The following is a 23,618-nucleotide window of genomic DNA, read 5'->3' as shown; positions in this document are numbered from 1 at the left end:
TAGCACCACCAAGAGCTGCTCAGGTATAGCTCAGTGGAGGGAGATGGTTGCTAGCCAGCTGGGCACTGGCTAACGATGGCTGAACCTCAGACTGTTGGCACTGAGCGTCCACAAGCTCAGCTGCTTTTCCAACCTCTTGCTCTTGCCAAACGGGGTTGAAAAATCTCTGAGAAGCTGCTTTCCTCAGGGGATTTTGACAGTGGGCTTGGTCCCCGTCATTCCCAGAGTCGCACAAAATTGGAAGAGCAGGGAAAAATGAGCTGGGCTTTGCCGAACCTCAGCGAGGTTCTGTGTGAGTTTAGAGAGGTTTGTGTCAGTTCTTCTGGCATGAGTGTATACAGACCTGCACGGGACTGCGGGAATGGCCAGAGCACTCGCATGAGACCATGGTAAGCTGCATAGTGCTCTCAACCATGGCTGTTGACTTTTCTTCATAAGGCACAATGTATTTCTTTAGGGTGGGAGGTGAACGGGGTGTTTGGGTCTAGATTCCCCCTCCCAGAGGCTAGAAGTAGCAACCGTGCCTTGCAAGCATCCCGGCTGGGCACTCCTCCAGCAAAAGCAGGGGCGTAGTTCGAATCCATTGTGGGTTTGGCAAGACTGGCCGTTCTAGGGTTTCGCTGAGACTGTTCCGTTAAATAATTATTCCCAGTGAATTCCCAGACGCAGGGAGCTCTCTCCCCTCTGCTTGCCAGCCCGGGCTCCATCCTCCCCTGAGTGAAGTATCCCTCTATCCATCCCTTGCCAGCCTAGGCTCCTTATCCCCTGAGCAAGGGATCTCTCTACCCATCCCTCACCAGCCTGGGCTCCATCATTCCCTGAGCGAGGGATCCCTCTACCCATCCCTCACCAGCCCGGGCTCCATCCTCCCTTGAGCGAGGGATCTCTCTACCCATCCCTCACCAGCCTGGGCTCCATCATCCCCTGAACAAGGGAGCCTCTCTTCTTGCCCAGTTGTCCCCAGTGTCGGCTGCATGACCAGACATACTCCACTTCCCACCCTTTTTGTTTGTGCTTATGTGTTGCCAGTCTGTACTGGAAGGAGACGGCATCCCCTGGGGGAGAGCAGGAGGTTAATGATTGTCTCCCTGGGACTGCCAGGGCTACTCTCTCTGCCATGGCACAGGGAGCAGCAGAGCGCTGGTGCAAAGGAGCTTCCAGCTAGATCAGGGAAGGCTAAAGTGTCCCAAAGACACTTGAAAGAGGGACAGAAGGTTGCCCCATTGCAGGGGGTTTAAGTTGAATTAGGCTATTATTGCAAATGAGTTGATCATGAAATTGTTTAATTTATCATGTGATTGTTTAATGGGGCGTACTGTCTAAGGAAGGAAGCAAGGCACCATGTAATTAGCCCCAAACTGTGCAATTAAATTCTTATTAATACCCAAACAGCAGGGAAGGTTCAAGCCTTTAATTAGTGATTAATGTGAGACAGACAGTGAGCTGCACCAGCCCAGCTCTCAGTCACAGCACATGTCCCAGGGAAGGTTGTTTGCTTAGCACTAGAAGCTGTGGATGGCTGGGCCTGAGAACGGGAGGAGCGTGCTATGCAAGCTTTGCCCACTCCTCTTTTCCCCAGTTGGATCCGTGCACCCCTGGCTAATGAGGCATTCCTTTCTCTTAGCACAACCACCGTCTTGTGGAACTTGAGTTCTCCAGATGGACCACATGCCACCTTCAAACCTGGCCTCCCAAGCTGGATTTCCACTGGTCTCTAGGGGCCAGATTGATAACGCTGTTTAGTTGCCTATCTGTAGCTTTAGGCACCTAAATACCTTTATGAGTGCGGCCCTGTGCACCTTGTCCACGCCAAGCTCTCTTCCCTAGAGTTTCCCACTGTGGCTAACAGCTGTGCAATTCTACCAGCAGCAGCAGAGGTGGTGGGAATAGAGTAGCCAAGGTGCTGGGCTGGCAGCTGCTCCCCATGGGTGAGATTATCAGGAGCTCCTCATTGGCCTAACTCAGCTCCCACTGACACTACGGGCGTTTTCCCAGTGATGCCTATGGGAAGAGCTCCAGGTCAGCATTGTAACCCCACTTCATGTTGCCTAATCCTGCGTCATTCAAATACTCCTGCCCTGACTCCACTCGCTCTCCTGGGATTGCTACCTGTGAAGCTGCACCAGTGGTGAAATGGTGGGGACTAAGGGATGGAAGTAGAACGTTATTTTCTCTTTGTTCTAAAAGTACAAGCTAGTCATTTCCTGGGGGAAAGAGTACCCTGGACAGATTCCAGGCCTATGGCACAGCCCAGGGAGCAGCCGTCCCCAAAGAACCCATCCCAGGTGCCACAGGAGATCCAGCGCAAGCCAGCAGGACAGGTCTGTGGGAGTCTGTTGGTCCTGAGCACTGGTGGTTGGGTTCAGTAAAGTTGATGATTCTTTCTGTTGCTATTGAGTCCCCTGGTTCCCAGCGCTCTGCGTGGGACCTCTCAGGGTTGAGGTAGTGTCAGAAACGGGCTCAGGAACTCCTGCGGGGCCAAGATGTGGCCAATGGGATGCAGTTGGGGTGATGATCCAATCACTTGCTGGGTCTCCAGGGCTGCTCCCAGCCACTTCTTTTTCCCTCCATTGCAACAGGCCCCCAGGCACATACTTTCTCACTCATTAAACTGGAGGCAGAGAGGGAAATGGGACAAGACTGGCCAATTATTTACCTGACCTTTCCCCTCCTCTGTTCCACACTCCCACCCCAGCCCAACCCCATCTGCCTCCAGGGGAATACTGCAATGGAGCTTCCTTTTGCGAGGAGCAGGTTGGAAGCGGGACACTTGCACTTGGCATTGCTGAACCATCTGCAGCCCCACCACAGCTCACATTTATAGTGTGAGCAACCAGCAGTGCGGTGCGAGTCTCGCCGGAACTGCCCCCAGTTCGTAGCTGTAATGGTGAGCAGCGTCTCTGGTCCTCCATCACTGCCTGGGTGGTGTGGTTGTGATGTCCTGTCCCTGCAGGGTAATACAAGCCCTGGAACCCTGCTCGGCCAGTGGTGGCAAAGTGTCAGTGCAGACGGCGCTGAGTGGGGAAGCAATGGTGGGCTATGAGATGGGGGGCAGCATTGCAGCTGCTCCCTGATTTCGGTTGGCTGGAGCCTCCTCCCAGAGCATTCCTGGCTGGTTTGTTATGGTCACAAACCTTGTTGTGGGGAAATGTGGATGGCGCGAGGGGATGGGTTGCTTGTTCAACAGCAATGCTGGACCTCAGCCCGAGTCAGATGTTCAGTTTGGAGAAGCCCCCAGAGCCTTCAGAGTCCAGTTCTCCTTTCATACTGATTTGCCACCACTGCAACTCTTCTGACTTCCACAGCGTTCCTCCTGTTTATTGGCTTGACCCAAAACTCCTTGCAGTCAGTGAGAGGCCTCCTGCTGACTGCAGCGGGCTTTGGATCAGGCCTGGACAATGGCAAGAGGGAGGGAGAGAAGAATCAGGCCCTTCTGAAGCTGAAGAATCAAGACCTGCACCTGTAGCCCCTGGGTGCAGTCTCATTAATGTTAATGTTAATGTTCCTTCCCACTTGCCAGAAACTGGGAGGTGCTGTGCACCCTCCTAACACCTATTGCTTAACTAGCTCTGTCCAGCCACAGAGCTCAGAGCATTTGGCAAAGGAGGCAAGGATCAGTGTATACCTATTTCGCAGACAAGATGCTGGGACTCACCCACCAGCTGAGCCAGAAAAGAAGCAAGGTTTGCTGAGCCCCAATGCGGTGCCCTGTCTGCTAGGCCACAGGCCTAATCCTAGTCACCCTTGCCTCCGGGCGAGTTGGGAGCACTCAGTGCCCTGCAGAATCAAGACCGGTGTGGAAGTGCTGCAGGAAGGAGCCCTCACGTGGGACTAAGCCCCTGAGAGCTGCTTTCCCTTGAGAGTGCCATTAGGCTGGAATTCTGTAAGAACAGCTTTGTTCCCTCTTCTGCCACTTCTCTCCTGGTCCTGGCCTGGAAGGTGGAAATGCAAAAGCCCAGCAGATGCACAAAGGAAAAATCACAACAGTGTCCACCACTCGTGTGGTGTCATCACATTTTTGATGCTTTTCTTAAAGCCCCAGCTCGTGAAGTCATGTGCGTATGTGAGAATCTTGGCTTTGGTTTAAAACAAAAGTAAGTTTCTGTCCCTCATGGTTGTGGAGAAAATATGAGCTCTAACGGCTCAAAACCGAAGAGGCAACTAAAAGGAACCCAAAAGGTATGATTTTTAAACCAATCTCATGATTTTGGGGGGTGCTGACTTGTGATTTTTGAACATTTGGGATTGGCAGATACTGCAACTGGGGGCAGAAAATGTCACTGAGCTTTTTCCCACCTCCAGAAAGGCTCTTGGTGTAGTGAGGCCTGGTTTGGGGAGAAGGCACAGGGTGGTTCAGAACCCCATTTCCCACCCCTACCATTCAACAGTGTCTCCACACCTCTGAAGCTGGGCCTGAAAACAGCAGACAAGGGAGAGGGGCCTTGACAATAGGCAGCAGGCAGCTGTTTGACCTTGAGGGGTTAACCCTCCCCAGCTCTCTTCTGTCGGCTTCTGCAAAGGATTGAAGCTGGGAGCTGGTGGGGAGGGGGATAGGAGAGGAAATTTCACACATTGACAAGCAGGCCCAGCAGTTAAATCTTGGGCTGACATGTTAATGAATTTCACAGTAGGCCTGGAAAAACTCTCACCCAGCCTCAATTTCCCAGAGAAGCGGGGGAGGGAGAGGGCGCTGGGTTTCGCCGAAGGAAATCTTGTTCCCATTATCTTTTTGCGAGAGTGTTAAACAGGAACTGGCAGCACTTTTTCCTTTTTATCTCACACACGTGGATTTGGAATCCCCCCCCCCCCGCCCCCGTTTTGGGTTCCTGCGGCTAATAAAAAATAAAGGGTATGTGTGTGGTGTGGGGGGCGAGATCTGAAATAAAACGAGTTTAGCAGCTCTCTCCTCTGCTGCAGTCTGGCTAGCAGATTGGAGACCAGGCCCTTCCTCTCCACCACAGCACCCTGGCCACAGCTGGCACTGGTCATACTCCCTAATGGGCCTGGCACTGCACAACAACAGAAGGAGCTTTGCCCTTCCACCCCCGCACCCCACAACCCAGTGCAAGGTGGGTGGTCCTTTTAAAGGGCCAGACTGGAGGGTGTTGGGGAAGGGGGCTGTGGGGACAGGCCAGGAAGCAGCAAACATAGAGACCTAATTCCCCTTACACTTCAGGGGCCCAATCCTACCCCCATAACAGCAGTAGCAAAACACCCTATTGCCTTTAATAGGGCAGAGCCTAAGGGAGTAGGGTGCTTCCGTGGCTTTTTTTCACATAAAAGGCTCTTCTGGACTTACGGTGGCACAGATCTGGTGACCTGGTGAGGATGGCGCGAGCCCAGAATGAATCCCACCCTGCCTGTGCCCCCAGGAGGGGCAGGGGGGAAGGCTTACAGCTCATGGCCACGGGGCAGATAGGCTGGTCAGAAAGGTGGGACATGCCTCTCAAAGTGAAAGCTGCCAGGGAAGGCTGCAGTTAGGCAATAAAATCTGGTCTCTATTCTCTGACACTGACTCACTAGGTGGCCTTGGGTGAGTCACTTATACCCAGACCCACAAAGTGCCTAACTCCACCAATTCCAATGAGAGTTAGGAGCCTAAATGCCTTTGAGGCGCTGGGCTTTAGCCTCTCCATGCCACAGTTTCTGCATCTCTAAAATGGGGATAATAATAATGACTTGCTGGGGGGTTATGAGTCTCAAGTAATCAGCAATACAGGCCTGTATGTAGCCCTCTGTAACAGGCAGGTCAGAGCCACAAGCCATGTGTGCAGGGGGTGTGCAGGGGGGATGGCAAGTGGCTCAGTGCCGCGGCCCAGTTCTCCCATTCTGTCCCAGAAGCACACTGTGTGCTGCCACTGGGGTGCTGGGTGCAAAGCAGATTCAGCCTTCTGTTCCAGGGTAGCTCTGTGCCAGGGGCAGCTGCCATCTGTTGGCAGCAAGGGGAGAGATGCTGTGGCAGCAGGATGGCAGGTGCCCAGCTGGCCTTTCCGCTGGGTGTCTCATTCTAACCATCCACTTTGCACTTATCTGTGATTTATGGCAGAATTGGCCTCCTGCCCCCCTCTTCCACATGCCCCAGCTCCTCAGCAGCGACTTCCCCAGCACCCAGCCCAGCGGGGCACAGGGAATATTACACATCTGGAGAACACATGGAGGCAAGCTGCTTGTTCCCCTCCCCCGTCTCCTCAGCCATCCCACCAGCAGCGAAGCCATGAGCTAGTCGATGGGCAATGAGACAATGATCACGGCTCCTTGGGGAACTACACTAGACAATAGGCGCTGGGCAGCTGCCTTCTTCTGAACCCTCCTCTGCTCTGTCTGCTGCATAGTCCTTTGTCTGCCAGCACTGCCCTGCCCTCCCCTAACTCCTCAGAGGCACTCTGGGTTGATTGTTCACCTCTTCCTCCCCCCCGACCCGCAAGTGGAGACAAGTTCCTGTGGGGATTCTGTTTATGGGGGTGTGATGAGGGCCGGCACCTGTTCCTTCCACCCCATGGAGGGGACCTGGGTGAGATCTGGCAGCCGCCGGGGAGGGATTCTTCCCTCTCTCTTCTCTCTGGATTCAAGCTCCATTAGCCCAGGTTCATTGGAGAAAGGCGGGAGGGATGAGGGTGAAGGGTGAGGGGAGGCTGGGAAGAGTTAACTTGGTATGGGGCACCAGAGATATTAAGATTTTGGCTGGATCTCCATGGTGGTGGTGGTGATTTGTATTGTGGTAACACCCAGGAGCCCTAGTTTGGACTAGGCCCCCTTGTGCTAGGTGCTGAACGAACACAGGACAAAAAGACAGTCCCTGCTTTGTATAAGAATACACCAAACTCTCAGAGGAAAGTCTAAGGCAGTCTAGACTGGTGTAGCCTGCAATGCCTCCTGCCCCTCAGATTGGGCGTTGTACCAACCTAGATGCCCTCCCGGCTCCCTGAGACCTCCTCTGCCCTTAGCATCAGATCTCGATCCTGCTCCGGCTGAAGTCCATGGCAAAGCTCCCATTGACATTTGTGGTGCACACAGAGATGCCCCCTTCCCCCGTACTGCCCAGTGTGTCACTCCTCCTTCCCTCCTCTTTTCCCATTACTTCTGCACTTGGCCCACTGCGCCTAAGCAAGTCTCAGCTAATGGAGCTCAGATATGCTGGATGGAAGACCTGGAGCAACAAAAATAACTAACGGGAGGGTAGATGAATATCTGGATACTCCCGGCTGTAACTTACACCTCCTGATTTCTTGGTGTGTAAATTACATTGATTTAGACTCCCTGACACTGTGATGAGTGGGTGTACAATATGTCCAGGGGAGTCTGTGTGTGACCTACAACACCTTACCTGCAATCCCCTCTGAGTGTGCGTCTGTTCTCTGCAGCGATGGGCCAAAGCCAAAGGTTCAGCGCCTCTCTCTGGTTTGCAAAATGGGAGGGAGGTCTCATGAGAACAGGCTTTCTCATGGGATTTCTTCTCCAGATTCTGTTCACAGCTGTGGCCTGCAAGGGCATAGACAAGAGCAAAAGGAAAAATAGCATGTGAGTGACGTAGCAGAAGTTTCTGAATGTTTGTTTCCAAGTTAGGGGTGAAGGCTCAGATTGATTTGATCTGAACTAGTTGTCCCAACCTTACTCATTGATCTGTAGCCAATCAACCTACTTCCATTCTGCTCCTGCCTGCATTGCACACGCAGAATGCCTAGGCGATGCAGGCACCGTGCTTTGGGCTCCTTGGCCCATTCAGTCCTTGGCCTCTCAGCTAAGACTGACCCCACTTATCTCATCGGGGGATTGCACCACCCGAGTACAAGAGCTTGAATCAGGCCTCCCTTTCGAGGCGTCTGCGGACATTCTGTGTTGGGTGGCTCACTCCGGCCTCCTCTGGCTTAGTGCCTCGAGTTGAAATTTTGCCAGTGGCTCTGAGTCTGCAGCCTGGCTGGGGCAATCCTCTGAGTGGATCTGGCCCTGGGGTTGGAGGCTGGGTGAGTGGGCTCTTCTCTGGCCCCTGAGCCCTTTTTTCACCTGCTCAGCCTCTTCTCCCCTCTCCTCCCGCAGCCTGCAACTGTAACCTGCATGCCCGGCGCTGCCGCTTCAACATGGAGCTGTACAAACTCTCAGGCAGGAAGAGCGGAGGTGTCTGCCTCAACTGTCGCCACAACACAGCCGGCCGGCACTGCCATTACTGCAAAGAGGGGTTCTACCGGGACATGAGCAAATCCATCAGCGACCGCAAGGCCTGCAAAGGTAAGGGGAGCTGTCAGCATGGGGGACCTGCTCCCCTCAGCCCTCCTCTCCCCCTACGCGCTCTCTCCCAGCCCTTTTCTCCTCTGTTGGCTGCACCATTGCCCTCTCTAAGGGGGCATACCTACTTTTCTCTACTTAATTCCTTCTGAATGCAGCTGTTTGTCCTATATAGCCCCGTAAGTCCTGCTGCCCCTGCCTGGTTCTAAACTCCACTCACTAGGGCAGTCATCTCCCTCTGGCTGCAGGCTGAGGTCTCTGCTGCTTTCCCAACGAGCTGATGGAGCATGAAGGAGAGCAAAAGGGAGACAAATAATAGGTTGGGCTTGTCTTCCTCCCAGCATTTCACTGATGAGAGGTGTGAATCTCAGCTGCCCAGGCAGCAAGGATGGAATCCATCTGTCCATCGGCTTAATCTGTCTTTCTGATGTCTAATGCACCCATCCTTCATCTTGAAGGGTCCATGCATAGACACACATAGATATCTAAAGCCTTGTCTATATTAGAAAACTTGCACCAAGGTAATTAAATTCATTTAATATTGATCTAGTTACACCAGGGCAAACTGCTAATGTAGATTCACTTAAAAGGATGGAAATTACTTTCGACCTGATTTAGATTAATACGGTCAATTATCACATTGGTTTGAGTGCAATTGGAACTGATTTGGGTGTGTCTATTGTAGGGGGTTGCACTGGTATAACTAGATCCATTTTAGTTCCCCTATTGCAAGTTTTCTAATGTAGATTGATTCTAGGATCTGGTGCTTGAGGGGGGCTGTGCCCCACAGCTCCTGTTAACTGACATTGGAGTGCTCAGCATCACTGAAAATTGGATCAGATCTGCACTGGATTCTGCCCACTGTTGGACCTATCCTCCCCCTGGTTTTTGCTCTCCCCCCACAGCACACTTCCTCTGTGACACAGCATGACCACAGTCCCCCCAAGGAAAGGAGCACTTCATATAACAGAACGAGTGACAGTTGTTATCACCTGGGCCATCGCTGAGAATGCTATTTACCTGGGAAGAAATCCTGCCCCCTCTGATGTCAACGCGAGTTTGGCCATTGACTTCAATAGAGCCAGGATTTCTCCCCTGGACTGTGTCTAATGGAGACTGTGAGCTTCTTCAAGAAGGGAGTGGGGCTGCCTTGCTGGCATCAAGAAGACATCTTCTGTGCACAAGCTGGAGAGGCTGCTGGGAGCATACAGGCCTTGTCTTGTCTTTCTTTTCTGCTGTGGAAGGCTCACCCACCACAGGGCGAGACAGTGGCCAGTACGCACTTGGAAGCTGGCTTTAGGGTTCTCTCAGTTCCGGTCATGCCAGTGGGAGCCTTTCCATTGACTTGTTTGGGGCTGGGTTGGGCCCAGGCGATGGGTGAGTAAAATAAGTCTCTCCACCCCAGCCCCCAACAAATTTGTGCACCAATCTAGAGCCAACCTCCTCCTTCCCCCCAACAAGAACGGATCCTTTTTGAGGTCTGAGAAAACAGGCCCCTCATTATGGTTCATATTGGTCCTCTGCTACCCTCCTTATGGGTTCTGGAAGCAGACACGCCCAGATACAGAGCCACAAACCAGGCTGGTCGCTCAGGATCTCAAGTCTTGTTTCCCATATGTGAGAGGTGCAACATATTTAGAAAAGCTTTGGATGGGCATCCAAGCCAGCATGGCTCCAATGGTCTGAGGTTCACCCTACACAAACTAGTAGTTCCCATGAAGAGAGGGAGCTGGGAGAAGCCAGCTCACCACCTCAAAGGACTCCAGCCTGGGAGGTTGGGAGCTTCTCTTCTCTCCAACCTTGATGCCTGTGCCAGATCATGGTGGGTGACCATCCATATTGGGAGGGACTTCAGTCCTGACCCAGTCTCATGGTGGGTGCATGCTGATGGGCCAGGCAGGTTTGGAGAGGGGATGCAGTGGATCATTTTTCTTATGGGTGTTGCAGGTCAAAGGAGTGCCAGACCACAAAATGTTGCTTTTATGTAGGACCTACATATAAACAGTGACAGCTAAAGATTTTGGGGAGAAAGGGGCAGTTTTGCAGCAATAGAATAGGTTTAGAACATAGACATTTGGCCCCTGTTCTTTGGCAGATTAGAACAATTTGAAGGTAGGTAGCTGAGCATGTCGCTTTGTGCTGGGCAAATTGGTAGCCTCTTCATCATCCCTAGTGCATGACGTACAAAAATCCCACCCCGCCCTCAGGAAGTGGCACGAACGCGGACGCAAAGAGGAGAGAAAAGTCCCCGTTTTAACAAGTGCCTCATAAAGTGAAAAGCACCAGTGGCAGAAAGCACCGCTGAGTCTGGCGCTGGCACAGAGAGCTGAGACCTGCTTGCAGCCAGGGCATTAGGAATTGAGAACGAATCGTTTTTAATAAGTGGAGCAGCTGAGTTGGCAGGCCCCCCCCGTGCATGTGTGCCTCACCTCGGCAATCAGCTTTCCCGTGGCTGGGGGATTTCACACTTGCTCCAGACACCATTGGCCTTTCGGTGACTTGGCTTGGAAATGCTCCCCTTCCCCCCCAGCTGTGGGAGCCAAGTGGGGTACGGTTTATGTCGAGCACCTTGTGCCAGAAGGAAGCTGAGTGTCCTGCTGCGGCGATGGGAGGGAACGTGGCTCATCGGAGCAGGAGCAGTTCCCCAGTGGCTTGTGGTGCACCCCCACTCCGTGATGCTGCCAAGGGGCAATTTTCTTCCTCTAGGAGTACTGCAAGGGACTGAGAGAGCTCTGCAGAACAGCTGAGTAGCTAACCCTGGTCTGATGCTCCTGAGCCATCAATGCCCTGCTATCCCAAGAGATGTGGTGTTGCCCAAGGTGGCTGCAGAATTGGGCTGTAGCTCTGAATCCAAACATGGGGCTGAAGGTGCAGGAGACTTGTCAGTCTTTGGGGTGGGTCTCAGGACCCATTTGGGTGACACCTTTCATAAGAGAGGAACCCCTATGTCTGCTTTGTGGGGGATGGGATATATCCCCTTCTGTTGCACCATTCTCCATTTCCCTCCTCCATCTGAGGGGCTTATGGAAGAGGGGGTGGTTAGATCTCTGCTTTAGGGGCCTTGGCTCCCTGCTGCTCCCCTTCTGCCAACCCCTCTTCATATGGGTGGGGCAAGGGTCAGTCTTGGCTTGGAACATGCTAAGGGCAGTTGCATCTGACGGAGAGACTTGGGATGGAGCAGTGAGGGATGCAAAGGAGGAAAATGTTATCGGCAGAAAAGAAAGAGGAGGAGGAGTAAGGGAGGAGGGCAACGTGGACTATCTGGAAGGTGCACATTTCGAACCTCTATACATACAGTCAGTGTCACCCGCCAGGGCCCTGCTGCCAGAGGTCTCCTGCCTGTGGTGGATGTGTGCATAGGATATACACGCCAGGGCACTGGTGCAGGATTCAAAGGCTGGTATTGCGAGTGGTGACGCCCGTGTCTGGATCTTGCTGCATGAGAGCTGGAATGAAAGGGACCCAGTGTCTCTTCCTCGTAGATTTTCATTCCAGTGTCTCCAGTTTTGGGATCTAAACCCAGGTTGCATTGTCTCTGTGGGAGCTAGGGTGACCAGATGTCCCTATTTTATAGGGACTGTCCCGATTTTGGGGTCTTTTTCTTATATAGGCTCCTATTACCCCCCTCCCCCCACCCATCCACTGTCCCGATTTTTCACATTTGCTGTCTGGTCACCCTAGTGGGAGCGTTCCTGCCATCTCCAGACACTGCTCATCGTGCCTCTGGGCTTGCTGCCCTATTGGTCAGGCCATATGGTTTCCCAGGAAACAGCTCTGAGTGCAAAGTATTCCCTAAATATTGCAACCCAGCACAAATGCAGAAGGGCAGGCAGCAGTCTTGTCAGCCTGTGGTTTCTCGAGAAAGCCCTGAGTCATTTCCTCTGGGGGGTAGGGAGGGGATCTGCAGGAACCGTTGCTGCAACACAATCTCCCCAGCTCCTCTGCCACTATTCTCTCCCCCTCCTCTCTCTCTCACACCCGCCCTGTGAAAGTTTTGGTGGTGGCAGTTTGCTGAGGCAGTGCTTTATTCCTGCCTTTGTTTCATCCCTTTGCACACCTGCCCTTGATCTGCTCAGTCAGTACCCAGGCCACAGCTGCTATGCTTCTGACCAGCTCCAGCCAACGCTGTGTCTGACTCCCACGGTGGCCCACTTTTTGCTGGTTGGCTGTTCAGTTCTGCAGAGGCTAGAAAGCAATGCCCTTAGCCTGCCAATCCCTCCAGAATGTGACTTCAAGCTCTCTCTCTGCCTGGCTCCTCAGGCTTCTCTTGTCAGTATGGCAGCTCCTCATGCACGGAGGGGCCATTGTATCAGCCACTTGGTGCTCCCTCTGTAGAGCTCCCTGGCCAGTGCTGTCCTGGATGCTGTCCACTGCTGTCACTGCAGACTTGGGCAATGTTAGCTCAGCACCGCAGATACTGGGCCAGATTCTTACTCCAGATTTGCACTGTTGTGAATCCACTAGGAGGAGAATCAGGCCTTCTCTTGCCTTAATTACAGGACGTCTTTTATAAATAGCTCTTCCTTTCTTATGGGTCAGAGACTTCTCCCAACTTTTTTGCTACAAGCTGGGCTGGAAGTCTTATGAGTTTGGTTCCAGCTCCATCTGAGCCACTGAGGTCCTCCGAAAGGCCTCTGTCACTTCTGCGGCTGGTCCCAGACTAAACCAGCAAGAGCAGAGGGAACACTAAATTGGAAAAGGTGGAAGCGAGTTAGCCAACCATTTCCAATCTCCACGGTTCAGTCTGAGGCTTGCACAGAGAGTTGGGTGAGCTCTGATCTTCTCTTGAACCAGTTTGCCCAGCCTTGCTGGAGGTGGCTTGGCATCATCATAACCCGGCACTGTGGAAGCAGAAACTGTTGTTACCCTGCCTATGTTCTTTGCTGGGGATTTTTAGGTGCCTTCCTTGCAGTTGTCCTATTTATCCTATGCACCACACGTGTGCGCACACAAACAAGCTGCTGTGGGAGCCCGTCAGACAGACAGGAAGACACTAGACAGTGTGTGTATGTGTGAGTATGAGTATTCAAAGAATCAGGCAGATTTATTTCCACACACTGAGTCGTGGGAGGGACTCTGAGCATTTCCTCCCCTGGCCCTCTTTTGGGCATCTTTATTTTTGGAGATGAGGGCAGGGTAGCATGAGAGGCCTTGGTCTCCTCCAATGAAGTGTTCCACAGCTTTGACTGCCTAATCCACATGGCAAAAGCAGCAGCTTAAAGTCTGTCGCGACAGTCCCATTCTGATATCCTCACAGAGCGTAATTGCAGAGTATTAAGCTGATGGAAAGTGTCTCCATTCAGAGGCAATTCTGCTGTGATTTTACAGCCAAGCTGCAGCCCGTGATGCACAAAGGAAGCCTGCTCACTTACCCCGTTGCTCCTAGGGACAGATCCTGCAGGGCTCGGTGTGCTGCTGCTGAGGGCCTACAAGCCAGGCAGAAAAGGAGCAGAAGTGGCCTTCTTCCCAGTGGCTTTTGACATTCCCATGTTCCTAGATCCCAGACAGGGATTCTGCTTGCTAATTCAGACCTACCGGGAACACCAGGATTCCTGGCTAGATGAGAAAGTGATCGGAATCTCTAAACACAGCTTGGCTGCTGCTGCTGTTCTATGGCAAGGAAGGCTACATTGTTCTAGGAAGAGGAAGGGGATTGAGAGGGGAGAGCTCCAGCATGCAATTCACCAGGAGAGCTCGGCTCAATGACTCTGCACACTCAGCTGAATCTTTACCAGCACTTGCACTCCCGGTATGTGCTGCATGCAAAAGGCAGGTGTTTTGCCAGCTACATTTTTGGGTGAGCTGGAGAGCTGGCAGAATTTGCAAACACTCCCGGAATGTCACAAAGTTAGACAAAGCCAGGGGAACACTTGCACTGGGTCATCCTCTGCTGCATTGTCTGTGTTAAGCGGGAGGCTGGTCTTGTGGTAAAGGCACTCTGCTGTGACCCAGGTGAGTTTGGTCCCATTCCTGGCTCTACCACAGACACCATGGGCAAGTCACTTCATCATTCTGCATCTATAAAATAGGGATCATCCTATTTCCTTTCTCCCACTGTGCTCTATCTTGTCAATTTGAATGGTAAACTCTTTGTAACCAGGATTATCTATGTGGTTATATAGTGCTCAGCACAATGAAAGGGCCCTGGAGGTGTGATCTTAATACATATAATATGGAGCAACATTTCCACCATATGGGAACTGTAACATCTCTGCCACACCAACTGCCTGCTAATTCTCATGCGGAGCAGCGCAGTTAATGAGCCGCTCCAGCTCAGCCTTGTGCTGAAATGGACACGAGAGCAGGAGTACCCGGGAACCTACTGGGTGCGTTTTGTTTAGTGCACTAACAAGGCTGTTTATAAATTACACCCTGTGCATGGCCAGGGGAAGGCTTCCAGGTGTCAGGAGGCAGGAGTGACCATGGGGCTAGAATTCCTGATTCGCTGCCATTTCCATTTGCAAGCCAAGCTTTAGGTATGAGTGAAATTAATCAACTTGATGCACTGCAAGAGGAGTCTATATGGCAGCATTTCAACAACCAGCAATAAAGAAAGCCCAAAATAATAATCAGAATAGGACTACGAGCTATTCTAGCAGGCAAAACTAACTATGCTAGCTGTGGATGAGAACATGATCTAAGAAATTGTCCATAAAAGCAACAGGAAAGATGATTTTTCAAAGGCTTGTCAAATAGCTAAAGCCCAGAGTGCTCAAACGCTTGCAGAAAAGCAAGGCAATCTCCTTGTAGGTACAACATCTGCAGAGCAAACTGCTTCAGACTGGCAAATGCAGTCAAATGGCAATGGCAGAACTGTAGCTTTTCAGTTGGGATACTGAGCACAACTAGTGTTATTCCAGGGAAAATAGAGAACAAGCTCACTAAAGGAAACTGTACAGATATCTGAAGCAAAGCTTGTTTCTTATTCAGGACAGGATATACCAGTGTAAAGGCAAGTAGCTATCACAATTGGTTTTAAAAACCAATACTATTAATAACTGTCCAAATATGAAATGGGGCTGCACTACCTGTGTTAGGACTTAACGCCTGCCAGACTTTGAAGATCTTTAAGTACCACATACACAGAGCACAGACGGTACCTTAGCAGAATTCCCAAGTGTATTACGGAGTCTAGGGTGTTTGGAGGGAGAATTAAGACAGATAAACTAGTAACTCTAGTGATCCATCCACCAACAGACAATGTAAAAACTAAACTTCGTAATATAGAAGAGCCTGGAAAACACAGAACAATTACAGAGTTAAGTCAGTGATTGTAGGTGAAAAGCCAAATAAACTGTGGCTATGCATTAATCCCTGTAATTTAAATAAAGCCATAAAAAGTGAGTGTTCTCCAGTGAAAACTGTTGAGGAGTAGCAACTAAGTTCTCAGACACAAAAAATGCTCAGCATTAGGTGCAAAGATATGTTTCTTGGCAAGTGAAGCTAGTCACTAAGTGAGTGACTTCATACAGTGTTCTGGGCCAGATCCTGACATCCAACCAAACTGCAGGCAGCACAGCTCAGGTACCATGATGCACCTCTCTGCTCTCCCTTTGGTCATGGCACTGCCATGTTTAGGGCAGGTTCCCCACACTGCTCCAACATATGCCAGATGCTTACAGTACCAAAGGCAGAAAGTGAGGCTAGAGACTGGCTCAGGCAACATCCTGGCTAGTCCCCCTTACCGCTGGCCACATGCTCTTGTGTCAGCTGCAGCAGGAAAGAGAAGAGATGCCATAGGAGCCATGACTCTAGCTCTGTGCCGCTCAAAGATCCCCCTTCCTGGTACTGGATGGGCCAGTTCTACAACCAGGATTGGTGGGAAGTGTGGCACAAGGCATGAAGAAACTACACCCAGATTGAAAAAGGGGTAGTCCTGGGGAATGTAGCAAGACCCCATAGAAGGACTGGTTTCTCCAGCATGGATGCCAATGGACAGGTGATTAAGGACATCGCTTCCAACAAAACCTCAGTTACGTAAACCTAAGCAGTTACCAGACATACAAACACAACTTGAAGAAAGACAAAGAAACAGACATGGAGAACTGCTTTCTAGACTGACGGCTGAGCAGCCAGTGCCCCAGCAACACTCAATACTTGCCAGCAAGTTAAAAAACTATGGATTGGATAAGGTAGATAGAAAGCTGGCTAGATCATCGGGCTCAACGAGTAGTGATCAACATCTCGATGTCTAGTTGACAGCCGGTATCAAGCGGAATGCCCCAGGGGTCGATCCTGGGGCCGGTTTTGTTCAACATCTTCATTAATGATCTGGATGATGGGATGAATTGCACCCTCAGCAAGTTCGCGGATGACACTAGGCTGGGGGGAGAGGTAGATACGCTGGAGAGTAGGGATAGAGTCCAGAGTGACATAGACAAATTGGAGGATTGGGCCAAAAGAAATTTGATGAGGTTCAACAAGGACAAGTGCAGAGTCCTGCACTTAGGAAGGAAGAATCCCATGCATTGCTACAGGCTGGGGGCTTATTGGCTAAGCAGCAGTTCTGCAGAAAAGGACCTGGTAATTACAGTGGACGAGCAGCTGGATATGAGTCAGTGTGCCCTCATTGCCAAGAAGGCCCACGGCATGTTGGGCTGCATTAGTAGGAGCATTGCCAGCAGATCGAGCGAAGTGATTATTCCCCTCTATTCGGCACTGGTGAGGACACATCTGGAATATTGCGTCCAGTTTTGGGCCCCCCACTACAGAAAGGTTGTGGACAAATTGGAGAGAATCCAGCGGAGGGCAATGAAAATGATTAGGGGGCTGGGGCACATTCCTTCGAGGAGAGGCTGAGAGAACTGGGCTTATTTAGTCTGCAGAAGAGAAGAGTGAGGGGGGATTTGATAGCAGCCTTCAACTACCTGAAGGGGGATTCCAAAGAGGATGGAGTTAGGCTGTTCTCAGTAGTGGCAGGTGACAGAACAAGGAACAATCGTCTCAAGTTGCAGTGGGGGAGGTCTAGGTTGGATATTAGGAAAAACTATTTCACTAGGAGGGTGGTGAAACACTGGAAGCAGTGAGAGGCATGGACTCAGACATGTCCAGTGAGGTTCAGGGGAAGGTGCTAGGTTGGGTTCAGTGCAAACTGAATCCTCATGTTAAAGAAGCAGGCAGGGGAGTGGGCAGGGGCTAGCCAGAGCCATAGACTGAGGTGAGAGCTAGTGTGTGACTGGCTCCAGGGAGCGACTGGCTCCAGGGAGCGACTGGCTCTGGGTTACCCCATAGTCCAGCCCAGGGACCTCGTCAGTGTCACACTGCAGATCAGCTCTAGGGGCCCACACAGGATCCCCTAGGACGTGGCCCCAGGGGTCTTCTCAGGGTCTCTGCTGACTCCCTAGTGTTTCGAGGAGAGCTAGTGAAGCTATGGATTGCTAAGTGAGGCATTTCAGGCCCCCACAGTCCTGGCACTAAAGCATGCTAGGGCTGAAGAAAGGCCCTGTGTTTCTGAAGTCCCCTTGCCATGCCAGGACTCCCTCATCTGTTGCCATTTGTTATCACAGCTGAGCCCCCCCAAATACCCTTGCCAGAAACACATCCATTTCCAATCCCAGCCAAGATCTGATAAGGACCAAAGCATCTGTTCCACATTAGGCACTGCATGCTCTTGTTTCTTGCTGAGCATGAGAAGGCCTGGTGAGCAGGGATGCTGTGCTCTGACGAGATCCCATATGGTGAAAATTAGGGAAATTATAACATCTTTTGGGGGGGCACAAGGGGAGTTGGTTTTGGTTGGCTTTGGAGTCACGTTTGGCTATTACACTGATGGAAACCTAGATACCTTTCCCAGTTCTTAAACAGCCTGAGTCCTAAGCTGGCTGATGGGACAGTCATCTCCAGGTTTGGCAGCTTCTCTCCCTCCTGCGACTCTCCCATCAAGCACTCACTACAGAATGAGTAAACCTTGTAGGACTGGGACAAGGGAATGAGTCAGTTTTCGTCCTCCCCATGGAGCTGGAGATCAGATGTGCTGGGAAGCACCAAGAGACCCACTTCAGATTCATCCCATGGCTCTAGAGCCAGAGAGGAAGATGTGAAAGCAAGAACCATGAAGGAATAACTTCACTTCCATCCCCTGGGTATAGCTCCTGGGATGAGGGAGTGAAAGGGAAAGTCCCCACTCTAAGTCCTTCCAATGAAGACAGGAGACTCAGGAGACCCATGCTCCACCCGACTCTAGCTTATCTGTGTCCTCTGATGAGGGGAGATTGGACTATGGAAGTGTGTGTGTGTGTGTGTAAGGTGGAAACTGTATTCCAGTCCTGGTTCTAGCACTCATCCCCTCTGAGAGAGAATCACCCCATCACTATGGAAGAATGAGAAGATGGGTGTCGTTGCTAAGCATGGGTATGATGCAAGCAGTGTTACTGGACCGAAGCTTTCATCCCAGTCCCTCAGCTTCCTCCTTGAGGGTGTCAGTGGTTTGGTTCAGCAAATTCCTGCTGCATCAGCAAAAGTGTTGCAACCTCACGGGTGTTCCATTCATTGCAGTACCTTTCATCCTGTGAGACTGACTCCAGGCTCCAAGACCTCCTCTCTTGCCTCTGTAGACAGAGCGAGGGAGATAGCATAGAGGCCAGGAGTAGCTGGAAGGCAGGAGGGAGGAGTCCAGACCATTGAGCCTAGGAGCAGCACAGCTGTGGTTGCTTACAAGACACTGAGCGACTGGTATGGATGGATCACCAGCGATGACACAGGCGTTGCCTCTCCTCTCCCCTGCTCTGCGCTGCCCCTTTGCCAATACGCTGGGCTCAGCACCGGCTGTGGCATGCACACTCCTCATCTTGCCAACCATAAAAATGAGCAGAGTATTGTAAACGGTTTTCCCTTTTTCTGACACAAACCAGGGTCGCTTTTTACACATTTTTTCCAAGTTAAAAATCCCCTGCTGGAACCCAACCCTTTTATTTCTCTCTCTCTCCTCCTCCTTTTTCCCTCCCTCCCCTCTTTCACAAGGCTGCAATTAGTTACCTTTAATGAGCCTTAACACTCTCTCTTTCACCCTGCCCCCCCCCCCCCCCGCGCCCCCGGCCTGCTCACGATTGGCTAATTGATGGGGCCAGCTGGCTGGAGAGCCCCTGGAAATTCCTCCCAGGTTCCGCAAGGTCCTCTGAAGCAGCTGCAGCTGGGTTCGCCTTAAGGTAGGGAAGGGGGTGGGAGAAATTGGCTGTTCTGATGTCCAAAGCTCAAATGATGGCAGACAGCTGTAAGTGCCGATTCAAACACGCTGAGCTCTAGGGACTGAACCTGAGGAGACTTAACTGAAAAGAGGTCATGCCCTGCTCCAAGCCCTTTATGAAAAGAAACACACAGTAGGAGCATCCTCTGGCCAGATCCCTGTGCTAGGAATGAGATGGGAATTCCAGCTCTATGCTTCTCTGATCCTGGATGCTGCTTCTCTAGTGGACCCTCATCCCGGACTGAGGGGGGTCTACCTTCTCCCATGAGTGAGAAGAGAATTCATTCTCCAGATTTCAGTCCTGGCCCATCCCACTCTTATCGGTTTCACCCTGCCTTGAGATTCCCATGATGCCACTTGCATTGCTCAAGGCTCTTTCCTCTCAGGAGAATCCTCTGGGGAGTTTCAAAACTCAGTCTCCTTTATATTTTGTCACTGGAGCTAATGTGTTTATCCAAGTGATAGGCTGTTAGCTGTAGTTGGTGCTAGATGTAGTGCAGGCGTGTGTTCTGCAAACTGCTCCTACTTAGTTTTGTCAAGGCACTTCAGTCTTGACTGGCAGCAGCTCCTGCTATTTCAGTTCCACGCCCCATCCAGCTTTGCCAATGCCCCGTAGTCCTACCTTTGTATTCATTATGCAGTAAATTAGTGTATGTGCAAACACCCTGTGCAGTATTTACATCACACGCATGCCCTCACTTACACAAATGGGCTCCTGCATGCCAAAGTGTTTGGAGGGGGGCTGTTCTTCGTACAAACACCTGTAGAGAGAATCACTGCCATTTTTCATTAGTCGCTGGTCACCATTCATTATTCTTCTGTGTAAAAACTTTAGTCGTCCAATCAGGGATTAGCAACAATACCATTTGATTGAGGTGACCAGTCACATGCCACAAATATCAGATTATGAATAGCTAGTTGTGAGCAGCCCTTTGGTTTAAAATTGTTTATCTGAAAGTTTCAGTGAATACATTAAACCCATACACAGAAAATCAGGCTTGGTTAATGAACAGAAAAGAAGGTCTAAATGAGCTGAGTAATACCCCCAGCCGGATTTATGGTGTTTTAACAATATTTTGTTCATTTTCAGTCTGTGTGCAATGGCTATTATCAGAGACATGTCCTGTTCAGCACAGAGGGCTGTGTGTGAAATACATCTATTCCCTTTCTTTTAGCAGCATTTCTCTTTCTCTCTCGTTTTCTCAGCTTGTGACTGCCACCCTGTTGGCGCAGCCGGTAAAACCTGCAACCAGACCACCGGACAGTGCCCATGCAAAGATGGTGTGACAGGGCTCACCTGCAATCGCTGTGCCAAGGGCTACCAGCAGAGCCGGTCACCTGTGGCTCCTTGCATCAGTGAGTAATGCTGTCAACAATGCCTAGTTCCAATGTTCATGTGTTCTAGACCTCCAGTTTCTCCTTCGCCATCTTTACAAGTGCAAGATCGTATAGCTATTTTGTTATCTGGGGCTGTGAAGTGCTTCCCTGCTGCCAGGGACTGTGAGATCATTGGCTCTTAGAAACTAAGCAGGGCTGGTATGGGGCAGCAGTTCGGTAGGACCTCTTCAGGGAGCACCACATGCTAGTGGATCCGTACCCTCACGGGCTCTGCGCTGCTGGAGAACATCTTTTGAATGACCCCGCAGCTATGTGGGAGCTCTGCACAAGAGGATTTCTATCTCTACTCACTTCCTTCTCTTTCATCTAGCTCCCCTGTGGCTGCTGTCTGCACTGGCAGCCAGGCCAGTGTCCCAGCTCCCACAGCTGTGCTGGACTGAAGCTGAACTGGAAGCCTTGGGGAGGCTGTAAGATTCTTTCCATGCTCCTTGCCCCAGGGAGGCCAGCAGTGGGAAGAGATTAAAGGTGGCAGCTGTGTTGTGCTGACGGGAATGGGATGCTCCTAGTTTGGCTCCCTTGCAGGAGCACAACGGGGCAGAGTGGGGACCCCGTAGTGCACAGAGTCAGCTAGCTGGCATCTCTCTCCACCCGCTGATTGCAGTGCTGCAGGGAGCACAGCAATGGCTCTCGGGGCTGAGATGGGCAGCTCTGGTGGTTTCTCTAAAGGTCTCCTGGAAGCCTCCAGTTCCTCTTTATCTCACATCAGCAACAGCAGAGCTGTCCCAGCAGGATCAGTGGATGCCTGGCCTGGCTCTCTTGTCCAGAGAGCAGCACTGGCTGGGAAGAGGAGGAGATACGTGAGCAGAGAACATCTCTTCCAGAGGTTGGCTGGTGCCAGGGTGTAGGCAGGGAGACAGGTATCAGAGGGGTAGCCGTGTTAGTCTGAATCTCTAAAAAGCAACAGAGGGTCCTGTGGCACCTTTGAGACTAACAGAAGTACTGGGAGCATAAGCTTTCGTGGGTAAGAACCTCACTTCTTCAGATGCAAGTGAGGTTCTTACCCACGAAAGCTTATGCTCCCAGTACTTCTGTTAGTCTCAACTTCTGTTAGTGCTGCCCTCAAAGGTGCCACAGGACCCTCTGTTGCTTTTTACAGATTCAGACTAACACGGCTACCCCTCTGATACTTGACACCATGCAAGGCACTGCATTTAGCCACAGGGAGACAGTGCTGCTGCAGAGGCCAATAGAGAACATGACACAGAACACACTGGCCTTGTCCCTCACTGCCACTTATATGCAGGGCTCCCAGCATGTCACCCCTCTGCACGGTCTAGGCTAGTTAACCTGGAGCTAGACGGTGCTGTCTGAACACGAGTGACCATGGCATTGGTATTTATAGGATCAGGCTGGTGCACAGTGCTGAGTGCCCTACACCACCATATGGAGTGGGGGTAAATGGGTGAGTCCTGCTCTTGTTCTCAGAACGTCTGTTGTAATAAATCCGTTACCACATAGGACTTCAGGGTTGTGGCTGTGCTGCCAGCTTGGATACTTGGAACTTCATGACAACTATGGAGACAGAACTTAGAGCCTCATGCTCCTGAAACACAGAATGCCCCCTTTCCAACCACATGAGCTAAAGGAGAATCTGCTTCCAGCACAGGGCCAGGAACCCTGTTTGAGCAGTTCCGACTCTACCCCCATACAGGCAATGGTAACATATTCACACTGCCCAGCTGATTACAAAAGAGTGGCTTGCTCTGTCTCACTGGATACCGGGCCAAATTCTGCCCCTGGTTGCATCAGTGCAAGTCTGGAGAAGGGCTGCACTGAAGTCAATGTCAAACTCCCATTTTCTTCAATGTTGCCAAGATTCAGTCCTAATTATAGTGGGCCAAATCCCCCCTGGTGTTAACTCCATTGAAATCATCAGAGTTATGCCAGTCTTGGCTCATTGACTTCAGTGGAGTTATTCTAGATTCACCCTGAAAACAGAACCAGCGCCCACTATGAATGAAGCTCGTTAATCCTCTATATGAATCCTTTGGGGGGTGTTTTTCCTGGGCTTATCCCCTACGTCACCCAGGGCTCCCTCTAGCCTCACTGGCAGGGACAACAAGGGGGATGTACTATGATGCACCCCCTCTTAGTGCCCAGCATGTCCCTGTGGCAGAAGCAAAGGAAACCAGCAGGGAGTGCTGCTTTGTCCTTTCTTGCTGCTAGCAATAGACTCTCCACCAGCAGAAGCACGGGAGGGGGTATAGGTTTTGACGAACCCCACTGTTGGAAAGCAAGCACCCTTTCTTAAGAATCTCACCTTTTCTTTTCCAGAGATTCCTGCCATCAACCCAACCTCCGTGGTCACCAGCACAGAAGAGCCGGCAGGTGAGTGCTCTAAATCCTGGGATACAAAAGACTTAATAAGAACACTATCTGGGCACCTTGCAGCTATTCCTGTCTAATTGTATTTTTCCCTTGCCATTCCCAGAAGACTCCCCACTTTCCCCTTATTTAAGCGTGCACTGGCATTGAACACCGAATAGTCTCATCATGCCCAGCTTGGTTGCAGAGAGCAAGCAGCTAGGTCTCCTCCAGCGAAAAATAAAATGTGCAAATGAGGTTTTAAATCCTATTTATTTTTGGAACCCAACCAAAGAAACTTGACAGGAGTCCTATGAGCCTGCCTGCACTGTGGCCAGGAGCAGCCCACCCCCCTCGAGGGAGGGAACCTAGTGCTTTCTCACACTGGGATTCAGGGGGGGGATTGTTTCTTTAATCCTCTCCAAACACAAAAGATTTCCCCTGAGTGCTCTTTGCCTCAGCATCAGCTGCCTCTGGGGAACATGTGGTTTCCAAGTCTGCTGTTCTTGTTCCA

The 23,618-nt window shown here is 51.3% G+C and overlaps 1 protein-coding gene across 2 annotated transcripts in view; it reads left to right on the top strand.

The window, feature by feature from the left end:
• Positions 1-23,618, top strand: part of NTN3 (netrin 3) — a 102,869-nt gene that overhangs the window by 32,830 nt on the left and 46,421 nt on the right. For both annotated transcript variants that reach the window (XM_054042892.1, XM_054042890.1), the window contains exons 3-5: positions 8,035-8,223; positions 20,609-20,758; positions 23,075-23,128. In XM_054042892.1, the coding sequence (XP_053898867.1) occupies positions 8,035-8,223; positions 20,609-20,758; positions 23,075-23,128 (393 nt within the window). The remainder of the gene's footprint in view (positions 1-8,034; positions 8,224-20,608; positions 20,759-23,074; positions 23,129-23,618) is intronic.

The sequence above is a fragment of the Malaclemys terrapin genome, chromosome 10 (genome assembly GCF_027887155.1).
Source record: "Malaclemys terrapin pileata isolate rMalTer1 chromosome 10, rMalTer1.hap1, whole genome shotgun sequence".
Classification (NCBI taxonomy): Eukaryota; Metazoa; Chordata; order Testudines; family Emydidae; genus Malaclemys; species Malaclemys terrapin.
This window is presented reverse-complemented; position numbering and strand designations above follow the sequence as displayed.